General features: G+C 34.4%; 1 protein-coding gene across 1 annotated transcript in view; it reads right to left on the reverse strand.

The window, feature by feature from the left end:
* Nucleotides 1-994: 994 nt before the first annotated feature.
* The window catches only part of LOC142345933 (uncharacterized), a 42,598-nt gene continuing 17,494 nt past the window's right edge, over nt 995-26,098 (reverse strand). Inside the window, exons 6-7 of the mRNA XM_075398398.1 lie at nt 6,441-6,598; nt 995-1,579 (exon numbers count right to left, since the gene is read on the reverse strand). Coding sequence (XP_075254513.1) covers nt 1,442-1,579; nt 6,441-6,598 — 296 coding nt within the window. The 3' untranslated portion in view covers nt 995-1,441. The remainder of the gene's footprint in view (nt 1,580-6,440; nt 6,599-26,098) is intronic.

The following is a 26,098-nucleotide window of genomic DNA, read 5'->3' on the forward strand; positions in this document are numbered from 1 at the left end:
GAGGTGATTTTGACATCATATGGTCGAAACAAAAATCCTTGACCAAATAAAAAAAATCCAAGAGAAGGCCAATAATAGCCTCAGCTATCGCTTCGCGGCTATTAAAAAGTAACTTATGTCATGCCAAAATCTTTTTAGTAGCTTGGCTAGAAGCTCTAAGAAAGTTACGATGCATCTTTGGAAACAATTAGAGAAAAATTTATTGTGATGTTATTATCCTCATAATCATTTAAGTTGTTGAATATTCATTAACCTATCTTCAAGCATTGAAACTGTTTCATTGGCCTCAAAAATCAAGAGCAACAAAAGTAGTTAAAGTCGGCGTAAATAACAAAACATACACCTAATATATTAGCACAAAAGTACATTCCGTAGAGCATAGCAGGCAAATAAAGTATAACTGATGTTCAATATTATCAAATTACCAAAAAATCAAGAAATTAACATCCTCTAGGCTCAAAAACGGAATTTTTCACAAAGAAATCCGGACATTTTATTTCAGCATGAGAGCAACTTAGATCACTCAAAAATTAAGAACTGAAGTGCGAAAAAGTCACTCAAGAAGTGAACGAATCTTCTACAACAAAAGCACAAAAACGGTCAAGCAAAAATATTGCAAAAGACACGCGTTTACAATAACTGCTTCAAACTTGTTCCAGAGCAATTAAAAAGAGAGAAGAATAAGAAAGGAGGAGAGCTATCATAGTGCGTGTGGGAAACTGGCATTGGATGGCTTTTTCGCCATACTCACGGTCCATTTTAGAAAGTTTCAATGAAACACAATTTAATGAAATCTGGTGTCATTAAACTACGGGTAAAAGCAGCATTCTCAATGCGAACAATAGAAAACGGTAAAGGACCGAAACTTGCAGGCCTTGAAATATTGATCCAAGCAAAACTTCAAGTGCCTCTCGTAACTACTAAGATTTTTTAACTAATTATTCCTTTGAATTGTATTGAACGAAGTAAAGCACAGTTTTATAAACAAAACCAGTTGAGTTTAAGTCGAGATTTAAATTCTTTCTGTTCAATTAGAGTGTTATCATTATCATCAACAACTGGTCAGGACAAAGGCTTAATGTAAACACATTAAAAATTCACTTTCGTCAAAGAATTTGAATTATGCGCTAAAACAGTCAAATAGCTAAAACTTCAAATCTGAGGGAAAAAGTGAAAATATTAAGCCTGTATCTACTGACCATGTTCAAAGTGTTTATAAGCAGATAAAAGCATTTATCGAACATCAAGCTCCAACTTGTACGCATTCAACTGACTAAGACAATAGTTGTCATGGTAACGGCTGTGATGATAACCTACTATCACACATGTAACTTCTGATACTAAGGGAATTGGCTACTATTTGAGTCTAGTTGTTTTCCTATATTGTTGTTGTTATTGTTGTGTCAGCGTAACGGGGGTGGAAAGGTGGCAGTGGGTGGAGTTAGTAGACCACTCCAGGGTATCCCATGAGTTGTTGTGGCCTCTGGATCTCTGCCTTGAAGGAGGGGTCACTGGACTGGAACAGTTTCACTCCCTCTGACTTCACTCCTAGTCGCGCGTGAATGGGCTTAGGGAACACCTAAACACCATAACAGTTATTATTCAGTCGCATATTTCTGTCTTTTTTTGGACAATTGATCTTGTACCAAATTAAGGGCGAATCAATGCACCGGCGAGCGGCTGGCTTCGGTAGTAGCCAGCTGGGGCTTAGGGCTGCTAGCATTGGGGGGGGGGGATGTTGTGTGTGTATGTATGTATGCGTGTGTATGTGTGTGTGTGTGTGTGTGGGGGGGGGGGGGGGGGGGGTTCGTTTGAGAGCAATTAAACAGTGGTATAGTTAATAATCTATTGCTAAAATTTCTTATGCTGGCAAGGCTCAGCCCATAGCGACCATTACGCATTTTGAACTATGAATAGCTGATTTGATAGACACAACTTTCTCAAGATCCACTCGAAACTCTCTTGCTGAGCAAAGACAAACTATTGCTGCAATTTTTAAAGCTGCATCAAAAATTTGGAGGGTTCTGTAAACTAACTGTAACTAACCCCAAACATAGCGGGTCAATGTGAATTACCAAACTTATGCTATCATTACAATGTAATTATTTGGTAAGTAGACATGTAATTTACATGTTGAGTTGCAAAAATTAAAGAAAGCAAGAATTTTTTCGTTGCTGAATAGTTGTAAATTAACAAGCAACAGGGACAAATAACGAGATCAGAGCAATCTTCTATTGCAACTTGCCCAATAAATTATTGACAACGATTACTTGATATACGTTCGTTAAATACACTCATAATATAGCAAACAAATTATTCAATTAGGACATCAATTCAATAAACTTGAGTAGCACATGCTCAAAATAGTTGTTCGCTTCAGTTAAAAACGAATCTAATTAGCTCATAGTTCGACATCAGATATGAGTTTTTTACTACCAGTCTTTAAATTAGGCGGGAATTATCTGCATTATTTTCAAATTAAATTTAAATTTATTCTTAAAATGAGCTTCTCGCTTTCACATTATAAACATTTATCATTAGAACATAGCCGCTCAAATACTGTTCAGACCTAATAAAAAACGCCCAAAACTAGAGAAAACTTTGATTAAAAATGATACTTTCATATCAAATTTCATCCAGCAATCTTTTAAAAAGCCTCATAAATATTAACTTTCTCTGACATCAATTGAATTTCATTTAGAGTCTACATTCTAATTATTGATTCAATAAGTGGGAGAAGTAATTCTATTGAGTAAGGCAAGTAATTTATTCCCCAAAAATTTATCACATGATTGACATTAAGACCAATAAAAGCCACAGTAACAAATGACATCACACTTAAAATCAAGCGGCTGAGTAATCTAAGTTATCAAAAAAAGCGCGTGATCAAATAAATGATCATAAAACAGTTTTATTTACAGCTATCTCTGGCTCGACAAATCTTCAACTAAATGAATTCAATCTATTGCAACAATTAAATATATCAAGAAGATAAATGAGCCAGATGGACAGAAACGAAATACTTTTTAACAAAACCTAGCTCCATGAAACATCTCAGAAAATGAACACCAATAATTTATTAAACGAGTCTTATAGGATAAATTCTTTTTTAATTTTAGATTTAAATTCTTTCAAATTTTTAGCGATTCTTAGAACTGAATTTTATTAATTAAAACCATAAAACCAACAAAAAACAAAAGAGACCAAAATCATGAAAAGCAAAAAAACTTGAAAATTTTTTGCAAATTTATAAAGGCAATGTGAAAAGGCTGAAAATTACGACCAACAATTATCATAAACAATTACGAGGAAACAGACAGCTGAAAATTAGACAACTGAAGGCAACGTTAAAACATAAACCGACAAATGTCGGAATTGCTCTTGTAGCCTAAATCAATTTTTCTTTATGGGTGCAAAAACCTTTCCCCCACCGGGATTCGAACCACTGATAACCTAATGCACTATGACGTAATGACCGGGTTTTATTGCTTTATCCGGTTCTTTTGATTTTGCTCTTTTGATCCACTGACCGCTTTCACTACAGTTCGTAATTCAATGAAAAATTAGCTCTCAAAACAACTCAAAATTAATATCAAACAAGACAACAAACTGCTAGAGCCAAAAAATATGAGAAAAATGACTGACAAAAACTGATATAGCATCTGATAAGATTTCCCTTTAGTTGCGACTCCAAAAAATCTGTTGGCAGAAGACACTAATGCAGATAGTTTGCAGCAAAAAATACCACTTGACAGACAACAAAAAACGGGTTTAAAGAGAAAACTGAGGAAAGGAAAAGTAGACAACGATGGACAAAAAAACCGAAAAACAATATTCTCCATACATAAAATTCTCTTAGAACATTTTCTACAAAAAGCAACTGCCCAACAATTACCCTGAGAAACATTTCAATTAAATCTTCTGGTATACTAGACATCAACTCAAGATTTGCCGGAGAAATATAACAACCAAAAAAATGCAGAAAACATTTAAATTTGTAAAAACTATATCAGTAGAAAATGCCAGGTCTGGCATTCAACTGTCTTCTCATAGAAGCAACACATATAGATTAGCTCAAAACTAATTGACCAAGAGAAACTAAAGCAGGAAAAATAAAATTGGAAGAAATAGACAAAAACGTACAAAACAGAAATCGTCAAAAATAGGCTGAAAATAATTAATTTTTCTCCAACAAAACAACTTAAATCAATTATCAGCATAGTTGAAAGACCACCAAAGCTGCTAGAACAACTGTTTTCAAACACAAAACTAGCTCAAAATTTGAATCTTAAGGTGTTCTATTTGTTTCACATCGTCAAAAATGATTCCAAACACACTATTACAAGTAAAACTTAAATGAAGAAGTTGGAGTTAAGACAAAAAAAATGTTTTGAAAAACCGCACGCGATCAAAAAATTTCACTCGCTTAGCGAATTTTTTTTTCACTTTTACTTTTATCGCTCTCGCACAAAAAAAACGATATGAACAGAAAAACAATCACTTCCCTCAGCTTTTCAATTCCTTCAACCGTTTGAAATAAATACTTATTTTTCACATACGGCATTAAATTTTATAACCTGTTTTGAGTAAATACAACAAAAAATTATCGATGAAACAAGACGTTCCACCAATAATCTTCTTCGAGCCGTAAAAGATAGCGCCAAAATACAATTCAAATTCTTTGAATTAAAAGAGCGCCCAAATAATAGCCATTGACAGGCTGACGGCGGCTAATTAAAATACAATATTAATTAAAATCCAAAAAAGATATTCAAAATTTGAGAACTACGAGCCAATTTTGCCCCTTTTAACGCAATATCGGCCCCTCAGAAACAATGTAAGCCCATCCGCAGAGGTAAAACAAGAGTGACTAAATAATAGCCGTTGAGAGGCTGACAGCGGCTATTGAAAAAATTAAATAAAGCCAAAAATTAACTTCAAAAATTCAGAAAAACCCGCCGATTCTGGCCCCTTTAACGCAATATTAGGCTCCTCAAAAACAACCTAAGCTCATCTGCATAGGTTCACAGAATACTGCAGCGACATTTGCAAAAAACAAAATTTGCACGCAAAACCTAACTCAAAAGAAATAAGTCAAATGAACGAAAGTCATTCATTCAAATCAGCGCATGAAAACAAATATTCTTTCGCTCAGCAAAAAAGAGCAATTATACTCACTCTGACTTTTATGTCATAACACCACCTGAACGCATAGTACTTCCGGTCACAAAAACCTCCCGAAAACCAAAACTCTTCTTTGAGTAGTAAAAATCAAGAGAAGGCCAATAACCACTCCACTCAGCTATAGCTATCGCAGCTATTAAAATAAGAAACCATGGTGAATGAATTCACATTAACATAAACTGACTAACGTCGGATGAATTGCTACCGAACGACAGGCGGGGTCAATTTAATTTAGGGGTGAAGCTCAGAAATTTTGGGCTCAAAGACTCGGACCTGATAGGGGTTCGCACCCGCGACCTTTAGAACAGCAGTCAAACATTTTAATCACTAAGCTACGCCCGCTTCGTTACCCAACCGCTAACAATATTTTTATATTAGCATCTAACTTCATTTCAGAATGAGAGCAATTGAAATCACTCAAACTGAAAAAGTGAAGCTTGAAAAAGTCACTGGAGAAATCACAGAATGTTCTAGAACAAAAGCGCAAAAATGGTCAAGCAAAAATTTTGCATAAAAAGACCAACCCATTGACAATAATTGGCTCAAACTTCGTTCGAGAGCAATTAATAAACATAACCGACTAACGTCGAGCGCATTGCTCTCAAACGACCGGTGAGTGGTTGGCTTCGCCAGTAGCTAGCCACGGTTTAGTGAGGCTAACTTTATCTTAATTATAGGGCGCAGCGGGGGGGGGGGGGGTGATGGGGGGTGGAGTAACGGTGGGAAGAGGTCTTTGGCTGCACTGGGCCCTTACGTCCTCAACGAGGTGCAAGGGTGAGGATTGGGCGCTGATGTGGGGGAGGGAGGTGGTTGTTGTGTTAGGGGAGGGGGAAAACTCTTAGAACCGCGCTTCACACCATAAGTACAAATCTCCAAAACAGTTTCTGTGAATCGAATAGCTGGAGACTAGAGAGCTAAAGGCTCTAAGAGAACTTAATGCCCGCTGAGCGCTACCTGTTCATCCCATTTTTGAGGACGAAAAGTCAAATGGGTCAGACGAAAAATCGCTCAAGCGAAAAATTGCATGCAAAAGACTACCAGGACTTATATAATTGCGACAAACTTCGTTTGAGATCAATTAATCACTAAATAACCAAATAGTAACCAGTCATCATGGAAGTCACTGTGTATTGATAAGAAAAAACTGGACCAATGAACGTTGCGAAATGATCGTTCAACTATTGTGACTATGCTGCAACTGAAACTTTTGATATCTATGTGATCTATAGACATTTGAGTGACATGAAGTGACTGACCTCTTTGTATTTGTGTTGTCTACAGAAGTATAGTTCATCAATGACATCTAGACAGTCATTCTGGTCCTTCTTACTGTCCATACACGCATACATCTTCTCAAATTGATCTCCACAACTCACTCCACTCAAGTCCACATCTCTCACCTTCTTCATCGAACCTAAACATATACCAACTATGTCAGAAGAATTGCTCTTCAACGACAGGCGGGTGGAAAAAACTTGACCCCGCCGTGACTCGAACCATTGACCTCACCATCCATAACCACAAGCACTGACGACTCGGCTATCTGGCCCTTATTGCTTCTATGCTGCAACCGACTTTATTGTAGACTTTTTTTTCCAATTTCACATTTTAGGTTCACGCATTAACAGCCGGTCATCTATATATTAATTCTAGCTTAAATGCTATACCACCATTTTTAAGCGCCTATCTTCACATGTTTTAGCGTCCCTTAAACATGCAGCCTAGCGTAATGCATGCATCCTATACCACCATGTTTAACCGCCAATCTTCACATGTTTTAACGGTCCTTAAACATGCAGCGTGTTCTGTGGCTTGGTTTTATGTGCGTGCGTGCGTGTGTCTGCGAGCATGCATGCGTATGTGTGTGCGTGTATGTGTGTGTGTGTGTGCACGTAGGCATTTGCTCTTTTCGGTTTTCGGACGTTCAATTCTTTTTCGAACGTTTGATTACTTTTCGAACGTTTGCTCTTCAAACGTTCGATTTGTTTTCGAACGTTCTTTAACTTAACCGCTTACGTCTATGTTTACTGTGTTTGTGTATGTGTGTGTTTGTGACCTTCAACTGATAAACTTTAACTGACGTTAACCATGGCTTGGAGTACAACCACTGAATTTTATCCTTGTGTGTTTGTGTGTGTTAACCTGTTTGCGTGTGTGTGTGTGTGTGTGTGTGTATGTAATGTGTGTTTGCGTGCACGCGTGTGAGACCTTGAGCTGTTGACATTTAACTGAGGTTAACCGTTACATTGAGTTGCTTTAATGCAATACTGATTGTTCTTTTTACATATTATCCCATATTCCTTTTTGCATATCCCAGACGGCCGACTATTTGGTAAGCATCCTTTGGTGATCAAAATCAATTAGGGCGGGCAGGTCTGAACTGGTCTAAAGGTTTGTTAGGTTTTGCTCAGATTTTTTTCATTGTCTCAGACTCTTATCCTGCAATTCAGTTATCCTACTTACTTTTCTTGGCTAAAACTTTTCTTCGCTTTTCTTGGCTAAAACGTTTTTCGCTTCTCTTCGTTAAAGATAACTTTCAGAAATGGCTGCTTTACCAATGAAAGGACTGCAGCAAAGCTTTAAAGCTGAGCTCGAAAAATTTGAGCAACAAATTATGGTTGCTGTTGAGCGGTTGAAAACTGCATTAAATTATTCTGTCTATAAAACCAAAAGCCAAGAGTCTGACAGAAAGAAACTGAAAAAGTTGAGCAGGCCCTTAAAAAAGTGCCCCGTAATAGATAGATTGACAACAACTATCAAAAAGACCATGCAGGAGCAGAAAAAATTCCTGCTTAAGTTTAATGGCGCAGCCATAACATTCATTGGTCTAAATATTGATCACAATAACTCGGTTATCAAAGAGCTGCTCGACATTAACGAGCACGGAGACATGGTGGCCAATGTCGGGCCAAGCAAGAGACAGAGAGGGAAATCCGTCTTGAAAAGTGAGTAACTGTTCGCTAAACTTTGGATACAAACGATTTTCTGACTTATCGGTCTGTCTTTTTTTAGTCTTGGCCAAGAAGAAGAAGCATGCTCCTCCACACAAGAAACAAAGAGCTCGAGTCTTATCAAGTTCTGCTGAAGAGAATGATACCGTGAAAAGTGAGTAACAGTTCGTCAAAGTTTACTAGATAGATTCAAATTATTTCCTGACTTATTGTTGTGTTTCTCTTTAGTTTCGGTCAAGAAGATGAAGCGAAGAGCTCGCATATTGTCGAGTTCAGATGAGGAAATTGATGACTTATTGAAAAGTGAGTAGTTCTTGCTTAACACAATTCTGGCTAAGACGGCTTCAAATGATTGCTGCGCGAAGTATGTTGTGTTATTTCCTTCTGACTTATTGATGTTTTTATTTTAGTTTCGGTCACGAAGAAACTGAAGTGACGTGCGTGGATCGAAAGTTCTGATGAAGATGAGACCAGTTTTTTGAGCGTCGCGAACCAGACGGATTCAGCAAACTTTGACGATAGCTTTAATGTTGTTGAGATAGAGGAGGGAGAAATTGTTTAAGAAACTTTGCAGCGGAAAACTTAATTATTTCAGTTCTGTCTTATTGCAAATGAAACTTTAAGTGCTCTGACTTAGATTTTGGCCATTTAGAATTAAAAAGCACTCTTTTCTCATTTTCTGTTCTCTTTTTCTTTTCTCACTTTCTTCTTTTCTCCCTTTCTTCTTCTTTTCTCACTTTCTCTTCTCTCTTTCTTTTCTTAATTTCTCTTCTCTCTTTCTTTTCTAACTTTCTTTTCTCACTTTCTATTCTCTCTTTCTTTTCTCACTTTCTTTTGTCACTTTCTTTTCTCACTTTCTTTTCTCACTTTCTTTTCTCACTTTCTTTTCTCTCTTTCTTTTCTCTCTTTCTTTTCTCTCTTTCTTTTCTCTCTTTCTTTTCTCACTTTCTTTTCTCACTATTTTCTTACTTTCTTTTCTCACTTTCTTTTGTCACTTTCTTTTCTCACTTTCTCTTCTCACTTTCTCACTTTGTTTTCTCACTTTCCTTCTCACATTCTCTTCTCAATTTCTCGTCTCACTTTCTCTTCTCACTTTCTTTTCTCACTTTCTGTTCTCACTTTCTTTTCTCACTTTCTTTTCTCACTTTCTTTTCTCACTTTCTTTTCTCACTTTCTTTTCTCACTTTCTTTTCTCATTTTCTTTTCTCACTTTTTTTCTCACTTTTTTTCTCACTTTTTTCCTCACTTTTTTCCTCACTTTTTCTCACTTTCTTCTAACTATCTTTAACTTTCTTTTCTCACTTTCTTTTCTCGCTTTCTGTCCCTTAAACATGCAGCCTAGCGTTTTGTAGAGGTCAATGACTGAAAACCTGCTTATCAAAATTTATTCCATCGCCAAAAGATTTGTCACACGAAAACAGTCCTTGAATGACATTTGCGATGCATCACAGATATTGACAGAAAAATTATTCTTTAAGTAAAAGTCCGAAATGAAATCAAAGATAAAAAATTGTTCATTTGACTGATAAAAGAAATGATAGAGAAATTTGAATCAACTAGATAGAAGTGCAACACGGTCAAGATTTTGTGTAACGTTTTTAATTTCTCAACCAAGATTGTTGCGATTTCTTTACTTTCTTCTGTCTTTTTCTGTATCTTTTCTCTCTTTCGTTTTCCTTTTTTTTCTGTATATCTTTTCTCTTTCGCTCTTTTTTTCTCCCCCTCTTTCGTTTTCTTTTCTTTTTTTTCTGTGCTCCTCTTCAGTGTTCTCTCTTTTTGTCTGTTTCTTTTCTATCTTTCTTTTCTCTATTTCTCTCTATTTGTTTTCTGTTCTTTTTATTTGTTTTTCTTTCTTTTTCTCTTTGTTCCTCTTCCGCTTGTCTTTAGTTTCTCCTATCTTTTACCCTTTCTGCTCTTCTCTTTTGCTTTTCGTTCTTTTCAGTCGTTCGTTTCTTGGTCGTTTTTTTCTGTCTTTCTATCTCGTTTCCTTCTTTTCTCTTTCTATTCGATTTTTGTTGTTTTCGTCTGTCTGTCTATTCTCTTCTTTCTTTTCTCTCTTTCGATTATCTCTGGCTTTTCATTCTCTTTTGTGTGTTTCCTGTCTGTCTTTGCGTCTTTTCCTTCTGTTTCTTTTCTTTATTCTCTTCCGTCCTTCTTTTCTTGCGTTCTTTTCTGTCTTTCGTTTCTGTCTCTTTTCTCCCTTGTTTCTTTCTTTTCTCCTTCTATTCGCTTTTTTTCTGTTTTCTGTCTGTCTGTTCTCTTCTTTCGTTAGTATCTTTCGTTTATCCCTTTCTTTTCTCTCGTTTTTCTCTTTTCTGTATTTCCTGTCTGTCTCTTCGTCTTTTCATTTGTCTTTGTCTTTTCGCTCTTTCGTTTCTCTGTCTTTTCTCTCTTTTTCAGTCTTCTTTCTCTTGCTTTTGTCTGTTCCTTTTCTGTTTTTCTTTTTCTCATTTTTCTCTTCCTAATTTTTTTCTTTCTTTTTTGTATTCCTTTTCTGTCTTTTATCACTCTTTTTTCTCACTTTTTTCTAACTTTCTTTAACATTCTTTTCTCTTTCTTTTCTCGCTTTCTGTCCCTTAAACATGCAGCCTAGCGTTTTGCATGCATTTTTAAGCGCTGCGAGGTGGATTCGAACCGGCGTCTGTTGAGTTTGATCAGGTGATAAAAACCTTCGCAAACCACTAGGTTAAATCCCTTGCTGTTAAGCATCTATTAAATCAACGTCGACAGAGAGCCACTGAACACCATGCGCCACATCGTTTTGCATGCATGCTTGCTATTGCCTGAATCGAAAGGCTACCTATGCCGTAAAGGTCAATGACTGATTAGCCGTGGATGCAAAAAACAGGTCATTGACCGAAAAGCTGCAATGTCCGAAAAGCTGCCTGTGCCAAAAAGGTCAACGACCGAAAAACTGTGGATGCAAAAATAGGTCAATGACTTAAAAGCTACCTATGCCGTAAAGGTCAATGAATGATAAGCTGTGGATGCCAAAATATGTCATTGACCAAAAAGCTGCCCAAGTCCGAAAACCTACCAGTGCCAAAAAGCTCAACGACCGAAAAACTGGGGATGCAAAAATAGGTCAATGACTGAAAACCTGCTTATCAAAATTTATTCCATCGCCGAAAGATTTGTCACACGAAAACAGTCCTTGAATGACATTTGCGATGCATCACAGATATTGACAGAAAAATTATTCTTTAAGTAAAAGTCCGAAATGAAATCAAAGATAAAAAATTGTTCATTTGACTGATAAAAGAAATGATAGAGAAATTAGAATCAACTAGATAGAAGTGCAACACGGTCAAGATTTTGTTTAGCGTTTTTAAATTCTCATTCAAGATTGTTGCGATTTTACTTTCTGTCTTTTTCTGTATCTTTTCTCTCTTTCGTTTTCCTTTTTTTTCTGTATATATTTTCTCTTTCGCTCTTTTTTTCTCCCCCTCTCTTTCGTTTTCCTTTCTTTTTTCTGTGCTCCTCTTCAGTGTTTTCTCTTTTTGTCTGTTTCTTTTCTATCTTTCTTTTCTCTATTTTTCTCTATTTGTTTTCTGTTCTTTTTATTTGTTTTTCTTTCTTTTTCTCTTTGTTCCTCTTCCGCTTGTCTTTAGTTTCTCCTATCTTTTTTCCTTTCTGCTCTTCTCTTTTGCTTTTCGTTCTTTTCAGTCGTCCGTTTCTTGGTTGTTTTTTTCTGTCTTTTTCACTCTCGTTTCCTTCTTTTCTCTTTCTATTCGATTTTCGTTGTTTTCGTCTGTCTGTCTATTCTCTTCTTTCCTCTCTTTCGATTATCTCTGGCTTTTCATTCTCTTTTGTGTGTTTCCTGTCTGTCTTTTGCGTCTTTTCCTTCTGTTTCTTTTGTTAATTCTCTTCCGTCCTTCTTTTCTTGCGTTCTTTTCTGTCTTTTGCTTCTGTCTTTCTCCCTTGTTTCTTTCTTTTCTCCTTCTATTCGCTTTTTTCTGTTTTCTGTCTGTCTGTTCTCTTCTTTCGTTAGTATCTTTTGTTTATCCCTTTTTTTCTCTCTTTTCTCTTTTCTGTATTTCCTGTCTGTTTTTTCGTCTTTTCATTTGTCTTTTCGCTCTTTCGTTTTTCTGTCTTTTCTCTCTTTTTCAGTCTTCTTTCTCTTTCTTTTGTCTGTTCCTTTTCTGTTTTTCTTTTTCTCATTTTTCTCTTTCTCATTTTTTTCTTTCTTCTTTGTATTCCTTTTCTGTCTTTTCTCTCTTTTGTCTTTTCTGTCCTTCTTTTCTCTTTTTCTCTTTCTCTCTCTCTATCTCTTTCTGTACTGTTTTTTTAATCTGTCTTTCATTTTCTGATTCTTTTTTCTTTTAGTTCCTCCTTCGCTTCTCTTTAGTTTCTCGGATCTTTTTTTCTTTCTGTTTTTCTTTTTGTTTTTTCTTTTCGGTCGCTCCTTTCTCTGTTGCTTTTCTCTTTCTTTTCTGTCTTTTTCTCCCTTCTGTTTCTTTCTTCTCTTTCTATTTGTTTTTTGTTTTCGTCTGTCTGTCTGTCTACTCTCTTTTTTCGATTATCTCGCTTCTCTCTTGTTTTTCTTCCTGTTTTCTGTTTTTCCTGTCTGTCTTTTTTGTTTTTCTTTTCCCTTTCTTTCGTTTTTGTCTGTTCCGTCTTTCGTTTCTCGCTTTATTTTCTGCCTTTCGTTTCTGTCTTTCTTTACTCCCTTCTGTTTTTTTCTTTTCTCTTTTGTATTTGCTTTTCTCTTTTTTCTGTCTGTCTGTTCTCTTCTTTCTTTTCTCTCTTTCGTTCATCTCTTGCTTTTCTTTCATGCTTTTCTGTCACTTTTTTGTTTTTCCTGTCTGTCTTTTCTGTCCGTGCTTTGTCTTTCTTTTTCTTATTCCTCTTTTTTCCAGTTCTTCTTTTCTGCCTTTCTTCTCTCTTTTTTTTTCTTTTCTGTCTTTTCATTTGTCTTTGTCTTTCGTTTCTCTGTCTTTTCTCTCTTGTCCAGTATTTTTTTTTGTCGGTTTCATTTTCTCATTATTTTTTCTCTGTTCTGCCACTTCTTTTTTTCTTCCGCTTCCATTTAGTTTCTCGTATCTTTTTTCCTTTCTGTTTTGATTTTCTCTTTCTTTTCTGTCGTCCTTTTCTTTGTTGTTTCTTTTGTGTCTTTCTTTTTTCTCTTGCTTTTCTCTTTCACTTTTCTTTTTTTTCTGTATTCCCTCTTTCGCTCTTTCTCCCCTCCTTTCTTTGGCTTTTCTTTCCTTCTTTTCTGTATTCTTTTTCTGTCTTTTTCTTTTGTCTCTTTCTTTTCTGTTCTTTTTTGTCTTTTTTTTCTGTCCTACTGTTCTCTCTCTCTCTCTCTTTCTGTACTGTTTTTTTTTATTCTGTCTTTTCTCATTCTTTTTCTTTGTTCCTCTTCCGCTTCTTTTTAGTTTCTCGTATCTTTTTTACTTTGTTTTTCTTTTTTGCTTTTCTCCTTTTCTGTCGTTCGTTTCTCTTTTTTTCTGTCTTTCTTTTCTCTCTTGCTTTTTTCTTTCCTTTCTGTTTTTATCCCTTCTGTTTCTTTCTCTTCACTTTTTTTCGTTTTTTTCTGTTTTCGTCCGTCTGTCTATTCTCTTCTTTCTTCACTCTCGTTTCCTTCTTTTCTCTTTCTATTCGATTTTCGTTGTTTTCGTCTGTCTGTCTATTCTCTTCTTTCCTCTCTTTCGATTATCTCTGGCTTTTCATTCTCTTTTGTGTGTTTCCTGTCTGTCTTTTGCGTCTTTTCCTTCTGTTTCTTTTGTTAATTCTCTTCCGTCCTTCTTTTCTTGCGTTCTTTTCTGTCTTTTGCTTCTGTCTTTCTCCCTTGTTTCTTTCTTTTCTCCTTCTATTCGCTTTTTTCTGTTTTCTGTCTGTCTGTTCTCTTCTTTCGTTAGTTCCTTTCGTTTATCCCTTTCTTTTCTCTCTTTTTTTCTCTTTTCTGTATTTCCTGTCTGTTTTTTCGTCTTTTCATTTGTCTTTGTCTTTTCGCTCTTTCGTTTCTCTGTCTTTTCTCTCTTTTTCAGTCTTCTTTCTCTTTCTTTTGTCTGTTCCTTTTCTGTTTTTCTTTTTCTCATTTTTCTCTTTCTCATTTTTTTCTTTCTTCTTTGTATTCCTTTTCTGTCTTTTCTCTCTTTTGTCTTTTCTGTCCTTCTTTTCTCCTTTTCTCTTTCTCTCTCTCTCTAACTCTTTCTGTACTGTTTTTTAATCTGTTTTTCATTTTCTGATTCTTTTTTCTCTTAGTTCCTCTTTCGCTTCTCTTTAGTTTCTCGGATCTTTTTTTCTTTCTGTTTTTCTTTTTGTTTTTTTTTCTTTTCGGTCGCTCCTTTCTCTGTTGCTTTTCTCTTCCTTTTCTGTCTTTTTCTCCCTTCTGTTTCTTTCTTCTCTTTCTATTTGTTTTTTGTTTTCGTCTGTCTGTCTGTCTACTCTCTTTTTTCGATTATCTCGCTTCTCTCTTGTTTTTCTTCCTGTTTTCTGTTTTTCCTGTCTGTCTTTTCTGTCCGTGCTTTGTCTTTCTTTTTCTTATTCCTCTTTTTTCCAGTTCTTCTTTTCTGCCTTTCTTCTCTCTTTCTTTTTTTTCTTTTCTGTCTTTTCATTTGTTTTTGTCTTTCGTTTCTCTGTCTTTTCTCTCTTGTCCAGTATTTTTTTCTTTTGTCGGTTTCATTTTCTCATTATTTTTTCTCTGTTCTGCCGCTTCTTTTTTTCTTCCGCTTCCATTTAGTTTCTCGTATCTTTTTTCCTTTCTGTTTTGATTTTCTCTTTCTTTTCTGTCGTCCTTTTCTTTGTTTTTCTTTTGTGTCTTTCTTTTTTCTCTTGCTTTTCTCTTTCACTTTTCTTTTTTTTCTGTATTCCCTCTTTCGCTCTTTCTCCCCTCAATTCTTTGGCTTTTCTTTCTTTCTTCTCTCTATTCTTTTTCTATCTTTTTCTTTTGTCTCTTTCTCTTCTGTTCTTTTTTTGTCTTTTTTTCTGTCCTACTGTTCTCTCTCTCTCTCTCTCTCTCTTTCTGTACTGTTTTTTTAGTCTGTCTTTTCTCATTCTTTTTCTTTGTTCCTCTTCCGCTTCTTTTTAGTTTCTCGTATCTTTTTTAATTTGTTTTTCTTCTCTTTTGCTTTTCTCCTTTTCTGTCGTTCGTTTCTCTTTTTTTTCTGTCTTTCTTTTCTCTCTTGCTTTTTTCCGTTTCTGTTTTTATCCCTTCTGTTTCTTTCTCTTCACTTTTTTTCGTTTTTTTTTCTGTTTTCGTCCGTCTGTCTATTCTCTTCTTTCTTTGCTTTCTTTCTATTATCTCTTGCTTTTCTCCATTGCTTTTCTTTCTCTTTTCTGTTTTTCCCGTCTGTTTTTTTTCTTTTCCTTTTCGTTTGTTTTTTCTCTTCCGTCTTTCTTTTCTCGCACTCTTTTTTGTCTTTCGCTTCTGTCTTTCTTTTCTCCGTTTTGTTTCTTTCTTGTCTCTATCGATTCGCTTTTTTGCTGTTTACTTCTGTCTCTCTGTTCTATTCTTTTTTTTCTCTTTCGTTTATCTCTTGCTTTTCTCTCTTGATTTTCTGTCACTTTTTTGTTTTTCCTGTCTGTCTTTTCTGTCCGTGCTTTGTCATTCTTTTTCTTACTCCTACTTTTTCCTGTTCTTCTTTTCTGCCTTTCTTTTCTCTCTTTCTTTTTTTTTCTTTTCTGCCTTTCTTTTCTCTCTTTCTTTTTTTTCTTTTCTGTCTTTTCATTTGTCTTTGTCTTTTTTGTCTTTCGTTTCTCTGTCTTTTCTCTCTTGTCCAGTCTTTTTTTCTTTCTTTTGTCTGTTTCATTTTCTCATTTTTTTCTCTCTGTTCTGCCGCTTTTTTTTCTTCCGCTTCCGTTTAGTTTCTCGTATCTTTCTTCCTTTATGTTTTGGTTTTCTCTTTCTTTTCTTTCGTCCTTTTCTTTGTTGTTTCTTTTGTGTCTTTCTTTTTTCTCTGGCTTTTCTCTTTCACTTTTCTTTTTTTTTCTGTATTCCCTCTTTCGCTCTTTCTCCCCTCCTTTCTTTGGCTTTTCCTTCCTTCTTTTCTGTATTCTTTTTCTGTCTTTTTCTTTTGTCTCTTTCTCTTCTGTTCTTTTTTTGTCTTTTTCTCTGTCCTACTGTTCTCTCTCTCTCTCTCTCTCTTTCTGTACTGTTTTTTTTTAATCTGTCTTTTCTCATTCTTTTTCTTTGTTCCTCTTCCGCTTCTTTTTAGTTTCTCGTATCTTTTTTACTTTGCTTTTCTTCTCTTTTGCTTTTCTCCTTTTCTGTCGTTCGTTTCTCTTTTTTTTCTGTCTTTCTTTTCTCTCTTGCTTTTTTCTTTCCTTTCTGTTTTTATCCCTTCTGTTTCTTTCTCTTCACTTTTTTCGTTTTTTTTTGTTTTCGTCCGTCTGTCTATTCTCTTCTTTCTTTGCTTTCTTTCTATTATCTCTTGCTTTTCTTTCTCTTTTCTGTTTTTCCCGTCTGTTTTTTTTCTTTCTTTTCCTTTTCGTTTGTTTTTTCTCTTCCGTCTTTCTTTTCTTGCACTCTTTTTTGTCTTTCGCTTCTGTCTTTCTTTTCTCCGTTTTGTTTCTTTCTTTTCTCTATCGATTCGCTTTTTTGCTGTTTACTTCTGTCTCTCTGTTCTATTCTTTTTTTTCTCTTTCGTTTATCTCTTGCTTTTCTCTCTTGATTTTCTGTCACTTTTTTGTTTTTCCTGTCTGTCATTCTTTTTTTTACTCCTCTTTTTTCCTGTTCTTCTTTTCTGCCTTTCTTTTCTCTCTTTCTTTTTTTCTTTTCTGCCTTTCTTTTCTCTCTTTCTTTTTTTTCTGTCTTTTCATTTGTCTTTGTCTTTTTTGTCTTTCGTTTCTCTGTCTTTTCTCTCTTGTCCAGTATTTTTTTCTTTTGTCGGTTTCATTTTCTCATTATTTTTTCTCTGTTCTGCCGCTTCTTTTCTTCCGCTTCTATTTAGTTTCTCGTATCTTTCTTCCTTTCTGTTTTGGTTTTCTCTTTCTTTTCTTTCCTCCTTTTCTTTGTTGTTTCTTTTGTGTCTTTCTTTTTTCTCTGGCTTTTCTCTTTCACTTTTCTTTTTTTTCTGTATTCCCTCTTTCGCTCTTTCTCCCCTCCTTTCTTTGGCCTTTCTTTCCTTCTTTTCTGTATTCTTTTTCTGTCATTTCTGTCTTTTTCTTTTTTCTCTTTCTCTCTTTCTTTTCTGTTCTTTTTTTGTCTTTTTTTCTGTCCTACTGTTCTTTCTCTCTCTCTCTCTCTCTCTCTCTCTCTCTCTCTCTCTTCTGTACTGTTTTTTTAATCTGTCTTTCTTTTTCTCATTCTTTTTTCTGTGTTCCTCTTCCGCTTTTTTTAGTTTCTCGTATCTTTTTTACTTTGTTTTTCTTCTCTTTTGCTTCGCTCCTTTTCTGTCGTTCCTTTTTCTGTTTTTTTTCTGTCTTTCTTTTCTCTCTTGCTTTTTTCTATCCTTTCTTTTTTTATCCCTTCTGTTTCTTTCTTCACTTTTTTTTCGTTTTTTTTCTGTTTTCGTCCGTCTGTCTATTCTCTTCTTTCTTTCCTTTCTTTCTATTATCTCTTGCTTTTCTCTATTGCTTTTCTTTCTCTTTTCTGTTTTTCCCGTCTGTCTTTTTTGTCTTTCTTTTCCTTTTCGTTTGTTTTTTCTCTTCCGTCTTTCTTTTCTCGCATTCTTTTTTGTCTTTCGCTTCTGTCTTTCTTTTCTCCGTTTTGTTTCTTTCTTTTCTCTATCGATTCGCTTTTTTTCTGTTTTCTTCTGTCTCTCTTTTCTATTCTTTCTTTTTTCTCTTTCGTTTCTTCTATCTTTTCTCTCTTTCGTTTATCTCTTGCCTTTCTGTCTTGCGTCTCTTTTTTCAGTATTTTGCTGTCTTTCTTTTGTCTTTTTTTTCTTTCTTTCCTCGCTTTCTTCTTTTTTCTGCCTTTCTGATTCTTTTCGCCGTCTTTTGTTCTTCTCTCGTTTCTCTCTTCAGTTTCTTGCTCTTACTCATTTTTCTCCCTTCTCTTTCGCTTCTCTCTTTCTTTTCTGTATTTCGTTTGTGTATTTCTTTTATCTCTTTTGATTTTTCTCGCTCTCATTTCTCTTTTTCTGTTTTCTGTGCTTTTCTTTTGCTTTTTCTTTCCTCGCTTTCTTCTCTTTTCTTTTTTCTGCCTTTCTCATTCTTTTTGACCTCTTCTGTTCTTCTCTCGCGTTTCTCGCCTCAATTTTTTGTTCTTTCTCATTTTTCTGTCTCTTCTCTCGCTTCTCATTTTCTTTTCTGTCTTTTGTTGCTGTCATTTTTTGCTTTCTCTTTTTTCCTCTCTTTTTCTGCCTCTCCTTTCTGTCGTTTCTTTCTTTCTTGCTTTTCTTTATTTCTGTCTTTTGTCTCTTGTTTCTGTTCTCTTTTTTTTTCTGTCTTTCTTTTATCTGTTTCTTCTTTTCTCGCTTCCATTTCTGTTTTTCTCCTTTTTTCTGCTTTTCTTTTGCTTTTTGTTTCTTGTTTTTCTCTTCTTTCTATATCTTTCGTTTCTTTCTCTTCTGCGTTGTTTCTTTCTCCTTCTTTTCTGTATTGTTTCTCTCCATTTGTATCCTACTTTTCTCTTCAATTCCTTTTCTTTTCGGATTTGCTTTTCTCGCTTTGTTTTCTCTACCTTCTTTGTACTTTTTAGTTTCTGTCTTGTCTTTTCCGTTTTTTTTCTATGTTTTTGCTCTCCTCTCTCTCTCTCTCTCTCTTTCTCTCTCTGTCTTTCCTTTCTCTTTCTCTTCTGTACCTCTTCTCTCGCTTCTTTCATTTCGCTTTCTTTTCTATTTCCTTACTGTCTTTTTCTTGATCTCTTTCTTTTCTCCTCTATTCTTTTCTCTTTTCTGATCTTCTTTCTGCCTTTCTTCTCTTTTGTTTCTGTTTTTTTATATTCTTTTGTTTCTATTTTTTTGGCTTTCTTTCTACTCCTTCTCTCTTTTGTTCTTTTCTCTCGTTTTTTTCTCCTTCAGTTTTTCGTTCTTTTCGATTTGCTTTCCGTTTTTTCTTTCTCTTGCTTTTCTCTTTCTGTTCTGAGTTTCTTCTGCTTTTTCTTTCTTTTCATTTCTTTCTCTATCTTTCTCTTCTGTCATTTTTCTCTGTATGGTTTCCTTTTCTCTTTCTTTTCTGTCTTTTCTCTTTGCATTGCTCTCATGCTTTTCTCTCTCTTTCCTCTCTTTTCTATCTTGCTTTTCTTTCTTTTCTGTCTTTGGTCTCTTTTTTCTGTTTTCTTTTTTCTCTTCTTCCTTTTATCGCCTTCGTTTTCTTCTTGCTCTCATTTCAGTTTTTCTCTTTTTGCTGCCTTTCTTCTGCTTTTCAAATTTCTTGCTTTTCTCTTCTTTATCTTTCGTTTCTGTCTCTTTTCTCTGTATTGTTTCTTTTTCCTTTTCTTTTGTCTTTTTTCTCTCCATTTGTATCTTGCTTTTCTGATTTTTTCTTTTCTTTTTTTTTCTGATGTGCTTTTGCTTTGTTTTCTCTCCTTATCTTCTTTTTTATTTTTTGTTTCTCTGATATCCTTTTTGCTTTTTTCTGTCTTTTCTCTCTCCTCTCTCTCGTTCCTTTCTCTTTCTTTTCTGTCTCTCTTCTCTTTTGCTTCTTTCTTTCTTTTCGCTTTCTTTTCTCTTCCCTTTCCTTTCTGTCTTTCTCTTTATCTCTTTCATTTCTCTTCCTTCCTTTTTGTTTCTATTCTCTTTTCTGTTCTTTTTTCTGCCTTTCTTCTTTCTTTTGTCTCTTTTTCTGTTCTCTTTTTCTCTTCTTCGGTCTTTCTTTTATCTGTTTCTTCTTTTCTCGCTTCCATTTCTGCTTTTCTCCTTTTTTCTGCTTTTCTTTTGCTTTGTTTCTTGTTTTTCTCTTCTTTCTATATCTTTCTTTTCTTTCTTTTCGGTATTGGTTCTTTTTCTCTTTCTTTTCTGTATTGTTTCTCTCCATTTGTATCCTACTTTTCTCTTCGATTCCTTTTCTCCTTTTCGGATTTGCTTTTCTCGCTTTGTTTTCTCTACCTTCTTTGTACTTTTTAGTTTCTGTCTTGTATTTTCCGTTTTTTTCTATCTTTTTGCTCTCCTCTCTCTCTCTCTCTCTCTCTCTCTCTCTCTCTCTCTCTGTCTTTCCTTTCTCTTTCTCTTCTGTACCTCTTCTCTTTTGCTTCTTTCATTTCGCTTTCTTTTCTCTTTCCTTACTGTCTTTCTTTTGATCTTTTTCTTTTCTCCTCTATTCTTTTCTCTTTACTGATCTTCTTTCTGCCTTTCTTCTCTTTTGTTTCTGTTTTCTTATATTCTTTTGTTTCTATTTTTTGCCTTTCTTTCTACTCCTTCTCTCTTTTGTTCTTTTCTCTCGTTTTGTTCCTTCAGTTTTTCGTTCTTTTCTATTTGCTTTCCGTTTTTTCTCTCTCTTGCTTTTCTCTTTCTGTTCTGAGTTTCTTCTGCTTTTTCTTTCTTTTCATTTTATCTTTCTCTTCTGTCATTTTTCTCTGTATGGTTTCCTTTTCTCTTTCTTTTCTGTCTTTCCTCTCTGCATTGCTCTCATGCCTTTCTCTCTTTTCTATCTTGCTTTTCTTTCTTTTCTGTCTTTGGTCTCTTTTCTGTTTTCTTTTTTCTCTTCTTCCTTTTATCGCCTTCGTTTTCTTCTCGCTCTCATTTCAGTTTTTCTCTTTTTTCTGCCTTTGTTCTGCTTTTCAACTTTCTTGCTTTCTCTTCTTTATCTTTCGTTTCTGTCTCTTTTCTCTGTATTGTTTCCTTTTCCTTTTCTTTTGTCTTTTTTCTCTCCATTTGTATCTTGCTTTTCTGTTTTTTTCTTTTCTTTTTTTCTGATTTGCTTTTCTTGCTTTGTTTTCTCTCCTTATCTTCTTTTTATTTTTTGTTTCTTTGATATCCTTTTGCTTTTTTCTGTCTTTTCTCTCTCCTCTCTCTCGTTCCTTTCTCTTTCTTTTCTGTCTCTCTTCTCTTTTGCTTCTTTCTTTCTTTTCGCTTTCTTTTCTCTTTTTACCTTTCCTTTCTGTCTTTCTCTTTATCTCTTTCATTTCTCTTCTTTCCTTTTTGTTTCTTTTCTCTTTTCTGTTGTTTTTTCTGCCTTTCTTCTTTCTTTTGTCTCTTTCTGTTCTCTTTTTTCTCTTCTTCTGTCTTTCTTTTATCTGTTTCTTCTTTTCTCGCTTCCATTTCTGTTTTTCTCCTTTTTTCTGCTTTTCTCTTGCTTTTTGTTTCTTTTTTTTCTCTTCTTTCTATATCTTTCTTTTCTGTATTGGTTCTTTTTCTCTTTCTTTTCTGTATTGTTTCTCTCCATTTGTATCCTACTTTTCTCTTCGATTCCTTTTCTCCTTTTCGGATTTGCTTTTTTCGCTTTGTTTTCTCTACCTTCTTTGTACTTTTTAGTTTCTGTCTTGTCTTCTCCGTTTTTCTATCTTTTTGCTCTCCTCTCTCTCTCTCTCTGTCTTTCCTTTCTCTTTCTCTTCTGTACCTCTTCTCTTTTGCTTCTTTCATTTCGCTTTCTTTTCTCTTTCCTTACTGTCTTTCTCTTGATCTCTTTCTTTTCTCCTCTATTCTTTTTTCTTTTCTGATCTTCTTTCTGCCTTTCTTCTCTTTTGTTTCTGTTTTCTTATATTCTTTTGTTTCTATTTTTTTGCCTTTCTTTCTATTCATTCTCTCTTTTGTTCTTTTCTCTCGTTTTTTTTCCTTCAGTTTTTCGGTTTTTTTTTCGATTTGCTTTCCGTTTTTTCTTTCTCTTGCTTTTCTCTTTCTGTTCTGAGTTTCTTCTGCTTTTTCTTCCTTTTCATTTCTTTATCTTTCTCTTCTGTCATTTTTCTCTGTATGGTTTCCTTTTCTCTTTCTTTTCTGTCTTTTCTCTCTGCATTGCTCTCATGCTTTTCTCTCTTTACTCTCTTTTCTATCTCGCTTTTCTTTCTTTTCTGTCTTTGGTCTCTTTTTTCTGTTTTCTTTTTTCTCTTCTTCCTTTTATCGCCTTCGTTTTCTTCTCGCTCTCATTTCAGTTTTTCTCTTTTTTCTGCCTTTGTTCTGCTTTAAAACTTTCTTGCTTTTCTCTTCTTTATCTTTCGTTTCTGTCTCTTTTCTCTGTATTGTTTCTTTTTCCTTTTCTTTTGTCTTTTTTCTCTCCATTTGTATCTTGCTTTTCTGTTTTTTTCTTTTCCTTTTTTTCTGATTTGCTTTTCTTGCTTTGTTTTCTCTCTTTATCTTCTTTTCATTTTTTGTTTCTCTGATATCTTTTTTACTTTTTTCTGTCTTTTCTCTCTCCTCTCTCTCGTTCTCTTTCTCTGTCTTTCGTCTCTCTTTTCTGCTTTTTTTCTCTGCCTTTTTTCTTTCTCTTTCTTTTCTCTCTTTTCTGTCTCTTCAGTTGTCTGTCTTTTCTTTCTTTCGTTTCTGATTTCTCTCTCTCTCTCTCTCTCTTATCTGTCTTTTTTTCAATTGTCTCTTTCTTTTCTCTCTTTTCTGTCTCTTCAGTTGTCTGTCTTTTCTTTCTTTCGTTTCTGATTTCTCTCTCTCTCTCTCTCTCTCTTACCTGTCTTTTTTTCAATTGTCTCTTTCTTTTCTGTCTTTTCTCGCTCATTTTTCTCTCCTTTTTTCTGCCTTTTTTTCTCTTTCTGTTATCTTTCGCGTTTCTCTTCTTTGTATTTTTCTGAATTTCTTTTTTCTCTCCGTTTTTCTGTATCTCTTTTCTCTCTTTCGCTCTTTTCTCTCCCCTTTCTCTTTAGTTTATATTTCTTTTCTGTCTTCTGTTTTTTGTCTTTTTCTCTTCTATATATCTTTCTTTTTTCTCTTTTCTGTTCTTTTTTTTCTGTCTTTTTCTCATTTTTTGTCTCTTTCGTTCTTGTTTAGCTATTCTCTAGTTTCTCTTTTCTTTGTTGCTTTTTTTCTATTTTGTTATTCTTTTGTCCCTTTTTCTTTCTTTTCTCCTATTCTTTTTTCCAGTTTATTTCTGTCTGTCTTTTCTCTTCTATCTTTTCTCTTCTATCTTTTCTCTCTTTCGTTTATCTCTTGCCTTTCTGTCTTGCGTCTCCTTTTTCAGTATTTTGCTGTCTTTCTTTTGTCTTTTTTTTCTTTCTTTCCTCGCTTTCTTCTTCTGCCTTTCTGATTCTTTTCGCCGTCTTTTGTTCTTCTCTCGTTTCTCTCTTCAGTTTCTTGCTCTTACTCATTTTTCTCCCTTCTCTTTCGCTTCTCTCTTTCTTTTCTGTATTTCGTTTGTGTATTTCTTTTATCTCTTTTGATTTTTCTCGCTCTCATTTCTCTTTTTCTGTTTTCTGTGCTTTTCTTTTGCTTTTCCTTTCCTCGCTTTCTTCTCTTTTCTTTTTTCTGCCTTTCTCATTCTTTTTGACCTCTTTTGTTCTTCTCTCGCGTTTCTCGCCTCAATTTTTTGTTCTTTCTCATTTTTCTGTCTCTTCTTTCGCTTCTCTTTTTCTTTTCTGTCTTTTGTTGCTGTCGTTTTTTGCTTTCTCTTTTTTCCTCTCTTTTTCTGCCTCTCCTTTCTGTCGTTTCATTCTTTCTTGCTTTTCTTTATTTCTGACTTTTGTCTCTTTTTTCTGTTCTCTTTTTTTTGTCTTTCTTTTTATCTGTTTCTTCTTTTCTCGCTTCCATTTCTGTTTTTCTCCTTTTTTTCTGCTTTTCTTTTGCTTTTTGTTTCTTGTTTTTCTCTTCTTTCTATATCTTTCGTTTCTTTCTCTTCTACATTGTTTCTTTCTCCTTCTTTTCTGTATTGTTTCTCTCCATTTGTATCCTACTTTTCTCTTCGATTCCTTTTCTTTTCGGATTTGCTTTTCTCGCTTTGTTTTCTCTACCTTCTTTGTACTTTTTAGTTTCTGTCTTGTCTTTTCCGTTTTTTTTCTATCTTTTTGCTCTCCTCTCTCTCTCTCTCTCTCTCTGTCTTTCCTTTCTCTTTCTCTTCTGTACCTCTTCTCTTTCGCTTCTTTCATTTCGCTTTCTTTTCTCTTTCCTTTCTGTCTTTTTCTTGATCTCTTTCTTTTCTCCTCTATTCTTTTCTCTTTTCTGATCTTCTTTCTGCCTTTCTTCTCTTTTGTTTCAGTTTTCTTATATTCTTCTATTTCTATTTTTTTGGCTTTCTTTCTACTCCTTCTCTCTTTTGTTCTTTTCTCTCGTTTTTTTCCTTCAGTTTTTCGTTCTTTTCGATTTGCTTTCCGTTTTTTCTTTCTCTTGCTTTTCTCTTTCTGTTCTGAGTTTCTTCTGCTTTTTCTTTCTTTTCATCTCTTTCTCTATCTTTCTCTTCTGTCATTTTTCTCTGTATGATTTCCTTTTCTCTTTTTCTGTCTTTTCTCTCTGCATTGCTCTCATGCTTTTCCCTCTTTCCTCTCTTTTCTATCTTGCTTTTCTTTCTTTTCTGTCTTGGGTCTCTTTTTTCTGTTTTCTTTTTTCCCTTCTTCCTTTTATCGCCTTCGTTTTCTTCTGGCTCTCATTTCAGTTTTTCTCTTTTTTCTGCCTTTCTTCTGCTTTTCAACTTTCTTGCTTTTCTCTTCTTTATCTTTCGTTTCTGTCTCTTTTCTGTATTGTTTCTTTTTCCTTTTTTGTCTTTTTACTCTCCATTGGTATCTTGCTTTTCTGGTTTTTCTCTTTTCTTTTTTCTCTGATGTGCTTTTCTTGCTTTGTTTTCTCTCCTTATCTTCTTTTTATTTTTTGTTTCTCTGATATCCTTTTTGCTTTTTTCTGTCTTTTCTCTCTCCTCTCTCTCGTTCCTTTCTCTTTCTCTTCTGTCTCTCTTCTCTTTTGCTTCTTTCTTTCCTTTCGCTTTCTTTGCTCTTTTTCCATTCCCTTTCTGTTTTTCTCTTTATCTCTTTCATTTCTCTTTCCTTTTTGTTTGTTTTCTCTTTTCTGTTCTTTTTTCTGCCTTTCTTCTTTCTTTTGTCTCTTTTTATGTTCTCTTTTTTCTAATCTTCTGTCTTTCTTTTATCTGTTTCTTCTTTTCTCGCCTCCATTTCTAATTTCTCCTTTTTTCTGCTTTTCTTTTGCTTTTTGTCTCTTGTTTTTCTCTTCTTTCTATATCTTTCGTTTCTTTCTTTTCTGTATTGTTTCTTTTTCTCTTTCTTTTCTGTATTGTTTCTATCCATTTGTATCCTACTTTTCTCTTCGATTCCTTTTCTCCTTTTCGGATTTGCTTTTCTCGCTTTGTTTTCTCTACCTTCTTTGTACGTTTTAGTTTCTGCCTTGTCTTTTCCGTTTTTTTTCTATATTTTTGCTCTCCTCTCTCTCTCTGTGTCTTTCCATTCTCTTTCTCTTCTGTACCTCTTCTCTTTCGCTTCTTTCATTTCGCTTTCTTTTCTCTTTCATTACTGTCTTTTTCTTGATCTCTTTCTTTTCTCCTCTATTCTTTTCTCTTTTCTGATCTTCTTTCTGCCTTTCTTCTCTTTTGTTTCTGTTTTCTTATATTCTTCTGTTTCTATTTTTTGCCTTTATTTCTACTCCTTCTCTCTTTTGTTCTTTTCTCTCGTTTTTTTCCTTCAGTTTTTTGTTCTTTTCGATTTGCTTTCCGTTTTTTCTCTCTTGCTTTTCTCTTTCTGTTCTGAGTTTCTTCTGCTTTTTCTTTCTTTTCATTTCTTTATCTTTCTCTTCTGTCATTTTTCTCTGTATGGTTTCCTTTTCTCTTTCTTTTCTGTCTTTTCTCTCTGCATTGCTCTCATGCTTTTCTCTCTTTCCTCTCTTTTCTATCTTGCTTTTCTTTCTTTTCTGTCTTTGGTCTCTTTTCTCTGTTTTCTTTTTTCTCTTCCTTTTATCGCCTTCGTTCTTCTCGCTCTCATTTCAGTTTTTCTCTTTTTTCTGCCTTTCTTCTGCTTTTCAACTTTCTTGCTTTTCTCTTCATCTTTCGTTTCTGTCTCTTTTCTCTGTATTTTTTCTTTTTCCTTTTCTTTTGCCTTTTTTCTCTCCATTTGTATCTTGCTTTTCTGTTTTTTTTTTCTTTTCTTTTTCTTCTGATGTGCTTTTCTTGCTTTGTTTTCTCTCCTTATCTTCTTTTTATTTTTTGTTTCTCTGATATCCTTTTTCCTTTTTTCTGTCTTTTCTCTCTCCTCTCTCTCGTTC

The sequence above is a fragment of the Convolutriloba macropyga genome, chromosome 9, assembly GCF_964194025.1.
Source record: "Convolutriloba macropyga chromosome 9, txConMacr16.3, whole genome shotgun sequence".
Taxonomy (NCBI): Eukaryota; Metazoa; Xenacoelomorpha; order Acoela; family Convolutidae; genus Convolutriloba; species Convolutriloba macropyga.